Source organism: Piliocolobus tephrosceles, chromosome 3, assembly GCF_002776525.5.
Source record: "Piliocolobus tephrosceles isolate RC106 chromosome 3, ASM277652v3, whole genome shotgun sequence".
Classification (NCBI taxonomy): Eukaryota; Metazoa; Chordata; class Mammalia; order Primates; family Cercopithecidae; genus Piliocolobus; species Piliocolobus tephrosceles.
The window spans coordinates 175247693-175264735 of NC_045436.1; the positions used below are offsets into that span (position 1 = coordinate 175247693).

Consider the following 17043-nt stretch of genomic DNA (forward strand, 5'->3'; position numbering starts at 1 on the left):
TTTTTTTTTGAGATAAAATATACATGCCATTCAGTTTACCCATTTTATGAGTACAATTCAATGGTTTTTTAGTATATTCGCAGAGTTGTATAACCAACACTCCAATCAATACATTTTTATCATCTCAAAATGAAACCCAGTTCCCTCTTCCCCCAGATGCTGGCAAATATTTATCTACTCTTCATCTATAGATCTTCCTGTTCTGGACATTTCAAATAAATAGAATCATGCAACATTCCACTTTGTATATGACTCCCTTCTTTCATTTACCATAATATTATCAAGGCTCATCCATGTTATAGCATATATCAATACTTTATTACTTTTCATTGCTGAATAATATTCCTTTGTATGACTATACAACACTTTATTTACCTGTGCAGTAGTTCATGGATATTTGGGTTATTTCCACTTTTTTTACTATTAAGAATAATACTGCTATAAACATGTGCTACTTTTTGCATGAATGTGGAATTACTGGATTATAGGGTAGCTCTGTGTTTAACCTTTTGAGGAACTGCCAAAGTGTTTTCTGCAGCAGCTGTACCCTATTACATTCCCTTCAGCAATGCATGAGAGTCTCAGATTCTCTACATTCTTGTCAGTCCTGATTATTATCTGTCTTTTTTTTAATCATTTTGGTGGTGTATGGCTGATATCTCATTGTGCTTTTGATTTGCATTTTCTTAATGGCATTTCTCCAGGGGATTATTGATGATTTGTATATCTTCTTTGAAGAAATATCCATTCAGATCCTTTTCCCACTTTAAAATTTGGTTATTTATCTTTAAATCATTGCGTTGTAAGAGTTTTTCATATATTCTGGATTTAATCTGCTTATCAGATACATGATTTGCAAATATTTTCTTCATTCCACAGTTGCCTTTTTATTTTTTGTGGTCTTTTGAAGTACACAGATTTTCATTTTAATTAAGTCCAATTTATCTATTTCTTTTATTGCTTGTATTTTTTGTTCTATCTAAAAAACCATTACCTAAGCCAAGAAATGAAGTTTACTCCAATATTTAAGAGTTTTATAGTTTTATCTGTTACATTTATATTCATGGCCCATTTGCATTTAATTTTTGCATATGATATAAAAAAGAGGTTCAACTTCACTACGATGCATGTGGATATCCAGTTGTCTCGGGACTATCTGTTGAAAGACTATTCTTTCTACCCATTGAACTGTCTTAGTACACTTCTCAAAAATCAATTAACCCTCAGTGTGAAGGTTTATTTCTGGACTCTCAATCATATTCCAATTATCTGCATGTCTATCTTACTACCAATGCCACATTGTCTTGATTACTGCATCTATGTACTAACTTTTGAAATAAGTGTTAGTCCTCCAACTTTATCTTTTTTTTTTACCCAAGATTGTTTTGGCTATTCTTGGTTCTTCTTATTTTCATAAGAATTTTAGGATTATCTTGTCAATTTCTGCAAAATAAATCAGTATATTAATTTGCAAAGTATTTCTATTTTAACAAGATTAAGTCTTCAATCCATGATCATTGGTCATCTTTCCATTTACTTAGGTCTTCTGAAATTACTATCAACAGTGTTTTGCAGTTTCCAGAGTACAAGTTTTGCACTTCTTTTGTTAAATTTATTTCCATATATTTTATTCTACTTGATGCTATGCTAATATAATCGTTTTCTTTTTTAAAACATTTTTGTACAGACGAGGTCTCACTCTGTTGCTCAGGCTGTTCTCAAACTCCTAGCCTCAAGCAATCCTCCTACCTCAGCCTCCCAAAGCTCTGGGATTACAAACATGAGCCACTGCACCTAGCCCATTTTCTTAATTTCTATTTTCAATTTGTTATTACTAATTTATAGAAATATAAATTGTCATTACTAGCATATAGAAATACAACTGAACTTGGTATATTAATCATGTATTCTGACACCTTGAGGCATCATTTATTAGTCCTAATAATTTTTTAGTGAATTATTTAAATACAAGATCATCTTATTTGCAAATAGGTCCTCTTTCTGCTTCTAAGGGTTCATGTGATTACCCTGGGCCCACCCAGGTAATCCAGGATAATCCGCCCATTTTAAGGTCAGCTGATTAGTGACCTTCATTACATCTGCACTGTCCCTTCACAGCAGTACCTAGATTAGTACTGATTGAGTAATCAGAGATGGGAATATTGGGAGATATCTTTAGAATTCTCACTAGCACAAGAATTAAACTTCTATTTAAGATCCCAGAACCTAGACTCTCAAATATTTTACTTGCAGCTAAGAAAGTCTATCCCACTTCTCTAGCCAGCACTGTAGCCTGTCTTTGTCAACACTGTGTCTTCCTTTGAGTCACTGGAATGTTACCACCTGCTTAGGAAAGAAACTTTGCTGCAGTCTTGGATGGAGCAAAAGGCCACAAAGATGATGACTATGATGACCCTGAGCTTCGGATGGAAGAGACATGGCAGTCGATTAAAATTTTACCAGCCCGGCCTATAAAGGAATCTGAATATGCAGGTAACATTTGGGGGTCTGCCTAGAATAAGAAGATGCATGTACATGCCACCATATTGCACACTATTTAAAGGTGCGGTTTCTGAATGATACAACCCTAGGTTAACATCTGCCCGCATGGCTTACTAGCTGTGTGACCTTGAGAAAGTCTCTCCAATTCACTTTCTCTTTCTGAAAACAGGGTTCATAATAATAGAAGTTGCCCCAGAGAGTTCTTTTGAAGATTACGTGAATGACGCATGTTGAGTTCTCACCAGAGGACCTGGTACCAAGCCAGAGATTTGTAATCGTCACTATTATTATCATGATGTTCTCCTTGAGCCCTAGGAACAACTGATGAGCATAACGGAGGGTGGATAGGCAGGGATGCGGCAGCATGGGAAATGTTAAATAGGTCTGCATAGAGGGGAGTAGAATGAAAAAAAAAAGACTTTTTAACTTGGTTAATTCATTGTGCAGCCAGCCAGCCTAAGAGCATCAGCAGGGCATGGCAGCAAAGCTGCAATTGTTAAGAATAAAGAGGACTTAATTTCACACCCGCCTCTGTCTCTAACTGTAGCACAAAGGGCAGCTTCAGCAAGTTCCTTGAGATAAAGCACCCTATTGTAAGGGGAAAGAGGAAGCATTCACAATTTCTGAGGGCCTGAATCACTAAAGTGAATCTATAGAAGTGTATTTGGAGAAAGTCATCTTGTAAATGATGATGACTTTTTTTGTTCATTCATTCGATAAGCATTCACTGAGCATCTACTATGTGCCATTTTCCATGTTAGGATTGATCGGTGGACACAGAGGCAAACAATGCATGATCCTTACCTCAGGAAGGTGCAGTCTCGTGGCAGAAACAGGCAGCTCAACCGATGAATGTGATAGAATATGCTAAGTGTGTAATATAGAAAGGAGAGCTGGAATGGGGTGTGGCTGGGTAGGATTTAGTAAGATTTTTAAAGGGCATGGCATAGCCCAAATCTTGCAAGAATTATAGAATTTCTAAGATGAATGAGAAAATGAAGAATGTTCAAGTTCAAACTTTGGCATTTATTTGTGTACACTGAGAAGAGCAATTTCTTCTCTTCATACATCAATCTCCTACTCTGTTAAATGAAAGCAGAATTGCTTGCCTCGTACTTACATTGTGATGATCCAGTGAGTTTGTAGATGTGCAAATACTTTGGAAATTGTAGTGTGCTGAGTCCACGTAAGGTATGACTTCCGTATGTTTCTGTTTGCACAGATACACGCTATTTCAAAGTCGCAATGAACACTCCCCTTCCGTTAGACACCAGGACCTCTATCCCCATTGGACAGCAGACCTGGAACACACAGACGAGGTTGGAAAGAGTGAGTAAAGGCTGGACCTTGTGACCCAAACATGCGTAGGGCTCTTCCTAACCAGCCAGAAACTGCCGCATCTCCTGTCCCCCAGGCCATCTCATTAGGGAAAGAGCAGGTCAAGCACGTTGAGGTGGATGGGAGGTGACTCTTATGCCTGATAGCATCATGGCCCTGCCTCTAGAAAGGAGGAAATTCAGATGTGTTGAAGATTGTGAGCCAGAGAGCAGGCTAAGGACTTTCACATGCACCTCAGCTAACGCTCATCGCACTCTCCAGAGAAAGAACATGAACTCAAATCTTTCTGATCATAATGTAAGATTTTGCCCAGCATCTCAGCCCAATGTGGTTGAGGTAATAAGTAAGTCATGAGTGGGGAGGTAATAAGTAAGTCATGAAACCTCTCTAAGCCTCCTTGTAATTTTATCTGCCAAACAGGAGAAAACAGAAAATCCTACAATGCTTATTTCAAAATGCTGTTTGGAAGCTACAAAAGATAATTTTGCACCACTGCACTCCAGCTTGGGTGCCAGAGTGAGACTCGTCTCAAAAAAAAAAAAAAAGAAAGAAAAGAAAAGAAAAAGAACTAGTAAATGCAAATGCCCTAAATGCATACATAGAATTTTATTTTTAATAAAACATTTGCTAACACTTAATTTTCTTAATCCAGAAAGGCATAAAATACAAATGATCACCCCCTGGAATTGCAATTATTGGTCATAGCATTTTGGTACACTTCATTATCAGTTTTTTTTTTTTTTTTTTTTTTTGAGACAGAGTTTCGCTATGTCACCCAGGCTAGAGTGCAGTGGCTCATTGTCAGCTCACTGCATCTTCTGCCTCCCAGGTTCAAGCGATTCTCCTGCTTCAGCCTCCTGAGTAGCTGGGATTACAGGTGCACGTCACCACGCCGGGCTAATTTTTGTATTTTAATTAGAGATGGGATTTCACCATGTTGGTCAGGCTGGTCTCGAAATCCTGACCTAGTGATGCACCCGCCTTGGCCTCCCAAAGTGCTGGGATTATGAGGGTGAGCCACCGCAGCTGGCCATTGTCAGTATTTTCTATGCACATATCTGTCATACAAGGGAAGTCTCATTGTTCAGCATATACCTGCATTATTTTTCTTCTCACATTAAGTTCTGGCATAAAACAATTTCCCATGTGATAAACAAGCATTCACAGGCATAATTTTTATAGATAAAGTATAACCCATTACGGGATTTTCAATTATTTTACTAAACCATTGAGTGAAGACATTTTAAAGCCTTTTAGTATGTATTGTAAAATTTCCTTTCTAAAAAATTGTTTCCATTTACCCTCCCAGAAACTCTGTTTAGGAAGGTCCACCTCTTAGAAATATCACCAAAACTGGCTATTACTTTTTCAGTAGTATTTTTTAAACAGGGATTTCACTATTCTTTTTTAGTTTGCACTACAGTTATTAATGAGTATTAACATGCTTTTGAATATTCCTCACATATTACATATTCACATTGTCTGTTTAACTTGAGGGCTTCTGTTAATTTGGACAGAAAAATGAAATTACAAATTTTACCAGGCAACACCAACCATTTACACAGAAGATATCTGATAGAGACTGAAGGAACAAGATGAGTGATGAAAAATCAAACACTTCCTTTTTACACGGGCACAACAATGATTGAAGCTAAACACTTCAATCATTCACTCAACAAATTCATTCAAGAACTGTCATCGGTGCCTGCTAGGATCAGACACAATTATAGACTCTAAAGACATATCCATGAATGGCCAGTTCCCTGTGCTCGTGAAACATACATGCTAGTATCACTGGTAGGAGACCAGTGATAAATAAATACACAATAGATAGACAGTAGATAAGGAAGTGTGCTTCAAAAAATCGTGATAATGCAGGACAAGGAAGATCAAGGAAAGAAATCCTCAGTAGAGATTGGATTAAAAGAATCAAATGAAATTTAATCCTTAAAACAATCTTGCGGAGGGGTGATGGCTCACTCCTATAATCCTAGCATTTTGGGAGGCCAACGTGGGAGGATCACAAGGTCAGGAGTTCGAGACCCGCCTGACCAACATGGTGAAATCCCATTTCTACTAAAAATACAAAAATTAGCCAGGTGTGGTGGCGGACGCCTGTAATCCCTGCTACTCTGGAGGCTGAGACAAGAGAATCACTTGAACCTGGGAGGCAGAGGTTGCAGTGAACCGAGATCATGCCACTGCACTCCAGTCTGGCGACTGTGTGAGACTCCATCTCAAAAACAAAAACAAAAACAAAACTCGAAAGATGAATATCACTCCCATTTTAATGGCTCAAATTTTATAAACTGTGTGCCTTTGGGTCTGTTACTCACCCTCTCTGAGCCTTCATGGTCTTACCTATAAAATCCCATCGCTGTTGTAGTAATACATAGAAAACACTATTTCCATGTGCTTCCAGCACATAGGCTGAGGTGGGAGGATCATTTGAGCCTGGGAGGTCAAGGCTGCAGTGAGCTGAGATAGCACCACTGAACTTCAGCCTGGGCAACAGAGTGAGACCCTGTCTCAAAAAAAAAAAAAAAGAAAAAGAAAAGAAATGGATGTTCAGTAAGACCCAAGAAATGCATCTTTGTGCTTCCAGCCTGAAGCATAAAGCAAATCTGTCCATAGAGGACATCTCTATGAGGTCAGGTGCTATTTTAGCCTCCACACCTAGCATGGTGCCTTTGTAAGAGGTTCTCAATAGATACTGGTTAAATGAATGGAAAATAACATACTTTCAATCATTTGAACTCAAGCTTTAAAAATAAATAACTGTTTAGTAGGAAAAGAGACCCAGTCTTTCCCCAGTTCAACTTCTGTTCACAGAGAAGACTTTCTCAGTCTGGCCTTCAAAATTCTGCTATTTTCCTGCTACTATTTGCTGCTATCATCAAGATCTGCATCTAGGGCAGTCCCCCAGGGGCTGTCTGAGAGGGAGGGCAGCATTTCAGGACACTCATGACCAGAGCATAAAGCGTGGCCAAGGAACGAGAATTCCAGAGAGATTGGACCAGTGACTGAAGACACAGTTCTGGTCTGGTTATAAAGTAGAGAACGCTGAACTAAAAAGTTGAGCTGAACTTTCCCTGTAAATGACTGACAGTCCCTTTTTATATAGGTAAGGCTTCATGAATATAATTTTTTTTTACAAAGAATAATTCTCATTTGATTTTTTTAAAAACAACTATGCCAGGATGTAAGCCTTTATTCTTACACTTTCTATTCCTTCAAATCATCTTTGTAGCTTCCTGTTAAAAACAAGTTTCTTCCTTTGGCTAGATCACTTTGCAGGTGGAACTACAATTTCAGCACATTAACTCAAATGAAATCATGTGAGGAGAAAGGATAGGGCAAGGTGAGCAAAATTTCAGAGGGGAATTGTCTCATAAATTCAACAAGTGTTTGGCCTCAGTTCAGATAACGAGGGAGTTTTAGCCAAGTGCAGTAGTTGATGCCCCTAATCCCAACATTCTGGGAAGCTGAGGTGGGTGAATTCCTTGACCCCAGAGCTCAATAGCAGCCTGAGTAACAGAGAAACATCTCATCTCTAAAAAAAAAATGAAAAATTAAAAATAGGTGGGCATGGGGGCACACGCCTATAGTCCCAGCTACTCTGGGGGCTGAGATGGGAGGATCACCTGAGCCTGGGAGATCGAGGCTGCAGTGAGCCATGATCGTGCCACTTCACTCTAGCCTGGGTGACAGAACAAGAACTTGTCTCAGAAAGAAAAAGGGGGGGAGGAGTTTAACTTTTGTAATCAGTGTTGTAAACATCAAATATTTATGGCAATCAGATTATCTTTTTTTGTGACAATCTCATTCCTCGGAGTTGATTCTTACTAGTTCTGCACATTTATGTTGAGATTATCTGTAAAATGGATCTTCAGCCAGGTGTGATGGCTCACACTTGTAGTCACTACGTTTTGGGAGGCTGAGGCAGGTGGATTGCTTGAGCCCAGAAGTTTAAGACCAGCCTGGATAACATGGTAAAACCCCATCTCTACAAAAAGTACAAAAATTAGCTGGGCATGGTGATGCATGCCTGTAGTCCCAGCTACTTGGGAGGCTAAAGTGGAAGGATTGCTCGAGCCCGGGAGGTCAAGGCTGTGGTGAGCTGTAATTGTGCCACTGCATTCCAGCCTGGGTGACAGAGTGAACTCCAGCCTGAGCGACAGAGTGAGACCCTGTCTCAAAGAAAAAAAAAATAGAAAGAAAAAAAGAAATGGATCTTCAATAATTTTTACAAAGGCAAGATCTTGTCGAGACTGCTTCGGTGGGTTACAACTGTCTTGCCCTAAACCACTACCCATCCTTCTACTTACTGAGCAGGTGCTGTGTACCTAGCACTGTGCTTAGCAATGGGGGTAAGATGGTGAGCCAGTGCCCACAGTCTAAGGAAGGAGGCAGTGACCCAGATGGGCAGTTTCCATGTTCTAGGAAGTGGTCAGATGGAGGTGAGCACAGGGTGCAAACGCACGCAGACCTGCATCTCTGAACGTAGCCAGTGCCTTTGGAGGAGTCTTACGAAGGAAGCCATATGATGCAGTCTTCCACACCTGGTACATGTTGCATTATGATCAGTGGTTCTCCGTGGAAAGTTTTTGCCCCCCCCCCCCCCCGCATAAGGGACTTTTGACAAAGCCTGGTGACATTTTTGGTTGTCACGACTGAGTGCTACTGACATCTAGTGGGTAGAAGACAGAGACGTTACTAAGCATCCTACAAGGCACAAGAATTTTCCAGCCCCAAATCTCAATTCTCAATAGTACCCAAACTGAAAAATCTGTTACAATGTATCTGTGAATCCAAGTTGGTATTTCTCTTTGTTCCCTCATAATCTAGCATTTCCACAGATATATTAGTGGGTACTAGTAAATATTTATTTGATAGAAATTGGGAATTGCCCCAGGGAAGGGATAGGAAATATTCCTGGGCCAGGGAATCCTGTACTAATACTGCTTCTTGGGACTGCTTGGAGCAGTCCCACCTAAGGTAGCAAATCCCACCTAAGGTGAAGACAACGGAAACTTCTCCTGCCTCCATGACCAAGCTAGCAACGCAGGGTGGGGCATGAGCATCGAGAGAAACTCGATCTGTGGAGCAGGCACACAGGGAAGACTAAAAGATCAAGGTGCACAAGAATATTGAAAACAAAAATCCAGCACCCCAGTCCCCACAAGGTAACCCTGGAAATTGGAAGCTGATGATGCAATGAAGAAAACAATAGCCACGATAAAGAAAAAAAAAATCCAACCAACACTCAACCCCTAACTAGATATAATCAAAAGAAGAAGGGCCGTGCCCTTTCCAGGCATAAATACTGTGGTCCAATGTTCCACAGAGGATAAGAGGTAACAGGGGATTCAACGAACCCCTGACCCACCTTGCCCAACTCAACCTGGTGCCAATAAAGACTAATACTAAAACCCTAATATTAATATTAACCTAGGCTTAAAGGTTTTCAAAGACATAGGGAACCCTTTATGATCTTCATCTTGTTCACTCTTATGTCTTCCAGTTGGGTACCCCTTAATAGTTCACTAATGTCTTTAATAATATTAATAGTGATACATGTATTCAGTGTGGTTAGCGACACCTATGTTCTTGGCACAGTGCATGCTGTGTTCTGTGTTATCCTCCCATCCTCAAAAAGGTATCAGTGCCTTTGTTACCTCCATTTCACAGATGAGGAAACTGAACCTCAGGAAACTGAGGCTAAGTAATTTGCCATGTTCTCAGAGTGAGCACGAGCTGGAAGTGAAATCCCAACCCAGGCCTTCCCATGAGGCCATACCCTGACCTGCCTGCCTCATTGCTTTCATGTACCTGATCCCATAGATGGATCATTATGTTAACTCAGGGACATGAATGATGAGCATTTTTCCTATGATAAAGATGAAAAATCTGAAGTTCATAATATACTCAATGTGTTTTCCAAAGCCAGCAATAGAGGCAGGATTGGTTCTCAACCCCGCGTGTTGTTATACCAAACACTACTCAGGCCACCGCACCCTTCACTGGCAGAGGTGCATGTATTTATACGTGTTTGCTGACAGTCAACCATACACTGAAAACCAGAGAGCCCGGGGACTTATGGGTTTATCCTTGGGAACCTAACCACAGACTTGTCAAGACATCAGATGGGGTCATAGTCACAAGTGAAGAGATAATGGTGCCACATTGTCTTGTACAGGTGGACAAGCCCATTTCCAAGGACATCAGAAGCCAAAACATTAAAGGTAAGGTCATGTCACTCAAAGTGTAAAATGTAAGTATGGAAATAGTATTTTGCTTCTAAGATCATCTTGCATTGCTGTTTGTGGTCATGGGTGACCTTACACAAGGCGATCTATTGAATAACACTTCAGGAAATAACTACTAATTTTAGACACAGTCTCACACACTTTATGTCTTTTTATTGCCTTCCTTCTTGATGAAGAAATTGATTGTAAAAATTCACATTCTTTGTTGTGCAATTTTGGAAATGAATTGTTTTGAAACATATGGATTGCATTAAATATATAATCATGTTATCTCTCCAAGCATACCCTCAGAAAAGTCACAAGATAGAAATCTAATTTTAAAACATTGATTAATTAATATGAAAACAGATTTTAAGGCTTGAGGCAAAACAACTCAATTTGAAGACGAAAATACAGGTACGAGCCTGAAAGCAAATAATCAATTTCAGTAGTGCTAGAAGCATAAATGGAAGATAAGCCAGACATTTAATGGTATTGTATCCATTTTAGCTTCTCTCATCATTTTCCCCCATGCCCCTATCTCCTTTTATGATGCTTGATTGGAAAAGATGACAATGCCAAGATTCACTTTACCCATTAACTGAAACATATCAAATTCACCTTTCATGTGTCTAATGTTATTGTCTATAATGTATTACTAGCGCCATCTTTTCTTTAATGGAAAAGTGTACCAGTTAGGGTCCCAACAGGCAATAGACAGCACACTCAAATTAGGATAATTGAAGGAAATGTATGGCAAAGCAACTACTTACCAGGTGAGTGTGGGATAGGGGGAAGAATAAAGAACCATGGCTGACACCAGCAGGGTTGGCCCCACTCCTAGGTTAAGAGGGATGAGGGAACAGTGACTGAAAACTACAAGGAGCACACTGCCTGGAGGGGAGCCGTGACCACTGGTCCTGGGACACCACCAGCCCAGGCAGAGTTCTTGGGGAGGGGGCCAAGGGAGTAAACGCCCCACATCTCCCTCCAACCTCTCTGTGACCTCCTCCTGGGACTTCCCAATGGCTAAACCTAACTAGAAACGAGAGGACAGGGACCTGTGTGTCCCTACTGGTCAGTGTCACCAGGCAGAAAGCAGTGTAGAGGAAGGTGAAGGTGGAGGGAGGGTCTGGAGGGCAAATGAAGACACTCATAGCAGGAAGTGCCAGGGCAGTGAAAAGGGGAGGGAGAGTAGCCAAAACCTAAGGCACACTCCCAGGCTGTCTGACCTTAAGTAAGACCCCTAACCTGAGTTCTCCTTTTATTTATTTATTTATTTATTTATTTATTTATTTATTTATTTATTTTATTAATTTTTCTTTTCTTTTTTTCTTTTTTTTGAGACGGAGTCTCACTCTGTTACCCAGGCTGGAGTGCAGTGGCCTGATCTTGGCTCAGTGCAACCTCCGCCTCCCTGGCTCAAGAGATTCTCCTGCCCCAGCTTCCTGAGTAGCTGGGATTACAGATGCCCACCACCACGCCCCGCTAATTTTTGTATTTTTAGCTTTCACCATGTTGGTCAGGCTGGTCTCTAACTCCTGACCTCGTGATCCACCCACCTAGGCCTCCCAAAATGCTGGGATTAACAGGCGTGAGCCACTACACCTGGCCCTTCTCCCCCTTTTTTTTTTTTTTTTTTTTTTGAGATGGAGTCTCGCTCTGTCACCCAGGCTGGAGTGCAGTGGGCGATCTCAGCTCACTGCAAGCTCCGCCTCCCGGGTTCACGCCATTCTTCTTTCTCAGCCTCCCCAGTAGCTGGGACTACAGACGCCCGCCACCTCCCCCGGCTAATTTTTTTTGTATTTTTAGTAGATACGGGGTTTCACTGTGTTAGCCAGGATGGTCTCGATCTCCTGACCTCGTGATCCGCCCGCCTCGGCCTCCCAAAATGTTGGGATTACAGGCGTGAGCCACCGCGCCCCGCCCCTTATCCTTTTCTTTAACCAGCACATTAAAGAACAACACCTGCTGAAATATATAAAGTATTTTCACTCCTCTTAACAGAGAAAGGGATGGGAAGCATAGAGGGATCACAGACCAGACCACAATCAACTGTTGCAAAAATGACCTCAGTCATAATAATATGCTTTGTAGCCATTCATGAAGAAATGAGTCCTGGAGAGAAATCAGATGAGAAATGACCTTCATAATTGCCATCTTATTTACAGTTCACTATGGGCATCCACCCTCACTTCTTTGACTGCAGAAATTTCTTCGACCATTATTCCACATATCAATATGTCTGTTTACCTCTCTATCTGTATGTTTACCCTTTGCCTCAGTTCACAAAGATATTAGTTAATAAAAGCTTGAACAATAAAATAGAAGAAAATCTACATAGATGACATAATTAAAATAAAGATAAAATGTAAGATCCTCAGGCACACATCACTAAATTCTACTACAATTAAACAGTTAATTTGCCTCTGAGCTACGTGATAGTCTAAGCAAAAAGGGAATCAAGCTTCCTTATGTGATACGAATTTCCCATTACAAGAAACAAACCAGTTCCTCAGAGAGAGCAAGGAAAACACATCTTTCAGGATTGAGTTAGTGCTCTGTTTTATAGCGAATGTTAGGTCCCATGACTACAAAAATATGAGCGTTGTGTAAAGCAGACTCCACTGTAAACTGAGGCCACAACTGCAAAGAGGACTTCAGTGAAAGCAAGGCTCAGAGAGGTTGAGGCTTTTGCGGATGGGACAGGTTGCATAGAAGACTTCTTCAAGAGGAGTTATTTTATGTAGAGCATCCTCGCCTACATTTCCATCACTGATGGTTCCCCATTACCATCCAGAGCTCTCAGGTACCATATCTAGAACGAGGCTGGAAGGGGGGAAATTAATATGAATGCCCCCCATTTTCAGATCAGGCATCTTGCTGAAAAATGCTTGGATGATTTATGTGTTTATTACAAAATTCTGTATTTTTGATGCAAACACATTCTCAGATAATTTATTCACTCTCACAAAAATGTCATAAAAAATCGGTTGATTCAGTAATGGCAGAATTTTATGGTGATATTTTTCATCAAGTTGAGCAGTTATAGATTTATGTTAATGTACATTTTATGTCATTTTTCTTGCAATCATATTCTGACATTATCTGTAAACTGTCAGATTTCAAGAACTTATCTTCCCTAAAGCTTGACTTTTTGTTTTTCACTCCTAAAAATAGGTAAAAGTTTATTTGGGGGCAAAGTATTTAGAATACAAGTTGTGTGTGACAAACCACTAGCATTAACCATAGATCTAGAAGAAATCATCTTATTTTCAGATAGGGATAGCTATAATTTTCAAATACAGTGTGGCTTATTTTTCTAGAGAAACCAAAGCTGAGAATAAAGGAAGCTAAATTGCATTTTCTCTTTGCCGTAGATGTGAACCAAGCACAAACTCTCAGCCAATTTCCTTTGAGGTGACAAGCATACATATACAAGAATGAATTTATAAAGAAAAACAATATGCCTCCAAGAAAAGAAGGAAAATAAAAGAGAGAATTATGCATAGGCTAGTGAACCTGTATATCCAGAAACATAAGCTGACTGAAAAGAAGCAAAGTAGAATTCCACAAAATGCCATCAAAAGACCTTTATACTAGTTTGCTTTTAGACAAGTTTAGATGCTGAAGAAATTAGAATCAGAAATGAGTTTAATCTGGGTCAATTCCCTCATTTTACACAAGGAAGCTTAGCAAGGGAAGTGGCTTGCTCAAGGCCATCAGCAAGTAGTCACAAGACCAGAGCCAAGGTTTATTCCACTATGGTAACGTTGCCAGGGTTTTCTGTATTTGCTAGTGTATAAAATGCTTTCTGCAAACTCTCCCTCTCATTTGGTAACGAACATCCCATTCATCGAGACTATACAAAGCGCAGTCAGTGCCAGAGTGAGTTGATAGATGATACTGCTCCCTAGTGGCAGAACTTGGCAACACACAATATTGCAATAACGACGAAATTTGGTATTTTCTATCCTTTGCAGAAATAACACGCCTGAGGTTGCAGAATTCATCAGAAATAAATGTAATATTATTCCCCTAGCATTTTACATGTAAATGTATTTCAGCCACAACACATGGCTCAAAAGTAACAGAGACATTGATATAATGCTCACTCAAAGTTAACATTATTAACTTCATGAAATCACTCACTAATTGAACTACAGGACAGCATTTGGTCTCACCACCACACAAGAAAAATAATACAGCTCAGAGAAAAGAAAAGGAATCTGTAACTGCTTGATGTAACAAATTTATTTTCTGATAGAGAAATATAAAGTAGGCAGAAACAGGAGACTGAAGAACAAGGTATTTAATAAAGGAAGGTCCAGAAAATTTATATCTCCCAAATAATAATTCCCCAATAGAATTGCAATGTACAAGAACTGCCTTTAACATAGGCAAAATATGGCCTTCCCCATGAAACCATTTCAAAACGGCTTGAGGTACATGCATAATGAAAAGCATTTTTTATTTTCCTTGTAATGTTGGGGTGTTCACTGGAATCAACCATCCCAGTTTGCTCTGGATGGAGGGGTTCTTCAGAAGTAGGACATTCCAAATTAAAACCAGAGACATCTGGGGTAAACTGGGACAAGCAGCCTCTGTACCTTCATGTCTTATGTGCAAGCCAGCAGAATGGAAGGGTTATTTGGTATATTTAATCAAAAGTTTTAAAATAGCAGCATCTCCACAATCCAGCCCCTCGTTGTAACTGATGCATAGCATCCCTCACAGATAACTGAGTTGGTCAAGAGCCTCACCCCCTTCCCAGGAAGCACACCCTACCTTTAAGAAGCCCCAACTCTTTACTTTCAGCAAAATATGAGGAACAATGTCTTCCTACAACATCCTCCCATTGGTCCTTGCTCTAAGATGAAATGAATGAAGCTCTAAGTAGCTCAAAGTACAGTTATCTGAAATTAATTGGGTGAGATGTAGAGAATCATATTAAATAAAACGGAAGGCCAAGCACGGTGGCTCACACCTGTAATCCCAGCATTTCGGGAGGCCGAGGCAGGCGGATCTCCTGAGGTTAGGAGTTTGAGACCAGCCTGGCCAACATGGTGACACCCCATCTCTACTAAAAATACAAAAAATTAGCTGGGCGTCATGATGTGCACATGTAGTCCCAGCTACTCGGGAGGCTGAGGCAGGACAATTGCCTGACCCTGGGAGGCAGAGGTTGCAGTGAGCCGAGATTGTGCCACTGCACTCCAGTCTGGGCAACAGAGCAAGACTCCGTATCAGAAAAAAATAAAATAAAACAAATAAAAGGGAAACTCCAGATGCACTAATCTTGAGAAACACTGAGTTAAACAAAAATAAACAGATCTCTTTACTGCCCAAGTTTTTAGAGCATTGTAGATCTCCAAGACGGGGATATGGCATGGAGCATTGTAACTGAAGTGTCCATGGAACCTGTTTTTTCTTGGATCACATTGTTTGGCCCATGCTCCTTAGAACACATTTTAGAAAAGCCTAGATTGGCTCATATATTAGTATCATTTCTAGGTTCACGGTACATTTCCTATTCTGAGTAGTGTCTCGGGGGTTATAAATGATCCATTGTTTGGGGCGGATATTCCTCAATCTATGAAAGCCACATCTACAGACAGCTTGTGAACGTAAATGCTTCCGCCCCTGCATGCTCTCCCTCCCCTTCCTGCCAGTCCCTGGGGAAGGGATGGACAGTGATAAGCTTGCCCTGTCTCTTCTCTACTTAGTTTTTCTAATGCCATATCCTACATCACAATGTGAAGAAAAGGCCATTAATAATAAACATGAAATTGCTCTAGTAAAAGCTGCTTGTATGGAAAGGATAGAGAATATTATAATGCAGGATGAAAATGGGCACACATGTAACCACCCGAAGGGTTCTTCCTGCCTACTGCATAAAGAGAGACCAGGGCACTGCCATAGAGAAAGAGTTTAATAGACACGAGGCTGGCCACACCACGTGGGAGATGTTCATACTCAAATCATCTCATTCAAAGCTCACAGGTTAGGGGTTTTCAAAGGCAGTTTGGGGGAAGGGATGGGAGGGCAGGTAACAGGTGCTTGCTGCTGATTGGTTGGGGTGGAGATGAAATCATAGGGGTTTGAAGCTGTCTTCCAGCAGGTGAATTGCTTCTGGGTGGGGCCACAGGAAAGGGGTTGGCGGTAAGGTGGAGCCATTGGGTTTAGGTGGAACCATGGATGTCAGACATGCATGCAAAAAACCGGGAAAGACATCTCCAAAGGTCAATCTACAATAGTGGTGTTATTTTCAGGAATAACTGGGGAAATTGCATGTCTTATAACCTCGGGAATAATGGCTGACAATCGTTTATGTCTGCGCCTTAGCTGGACTCAGGCTATTCTCATCTCCCCAGCCTGATGGCTTCCCATTAGCTTTACAAAAGTGGTGGACTTTGGGGCAAGGCCTATTATTATTTAAACTATAACCTGAATGTCTTCCAAAGTTAGCTTTGCCCAATAGCCCAGGAGTAATTAAGGGAAAGACAAGATGGGGCGTGAGTTAACTCAGCTTACTATTAATGTAATTCTCGCCCGGGCGCAGTGGCTCACGCCTCTAATCCCAGCACTTTGGGAGGCTGAGGCAGGCGGATCACAAGGTCAGGAGATCGAGACCATCCTGGCTAACACGGTGAAACCCTGTCTGTACTAAAAAATTAAAAAGTACAAAAAATTAGCCCGGCGTGCTGTCATCCCAGCTACTCGGGAGGTTGAGGCAGGAGAATTGCTTGAACCTGGGAGGCGGAGGTTGCAGTGAGCCAACATCACACCACTGCACTCCAGCCTGGGTGACAGAGTAAGACTCAGTCTTAAAAATATATATATATATAATTCTCTCACTGATCTTTGCAAAGGCAGTTTCACCTAGAGGGGGAATATACCTTATTTCATCATAATTCAAACAATAATATTTAAAACCTCTTATGTGCTCAACACT

General features: G+C 40.7%; 1 protein-coding gene across 1 annotated transcript in view; it reads left to right on the forward strand.

Moving 5' to 3' along the window:
- CLNK (cytokine dependent hematopoietic cell linker) overlaps positions 1-17043 on the forward strand; it is a 197942-nt gene that overhangs the window by 112254 nt on the left and 68645 nt on the right. The window contains exons 6-8 of the mRNA XM_023206703.2: positions 2352-2493; positions 3725-3831; positions 10040-10085. Coding sequence (XP_023062471.2) covers positions 2352-2493; positions 3725-3831; positions 10040-10085 — 295 coding nt within the window. The remainder of the gene's footprint in view (positions 1-2351; positions 2494-3724; positions 3832-10039; positions 10086-17043) is intronic.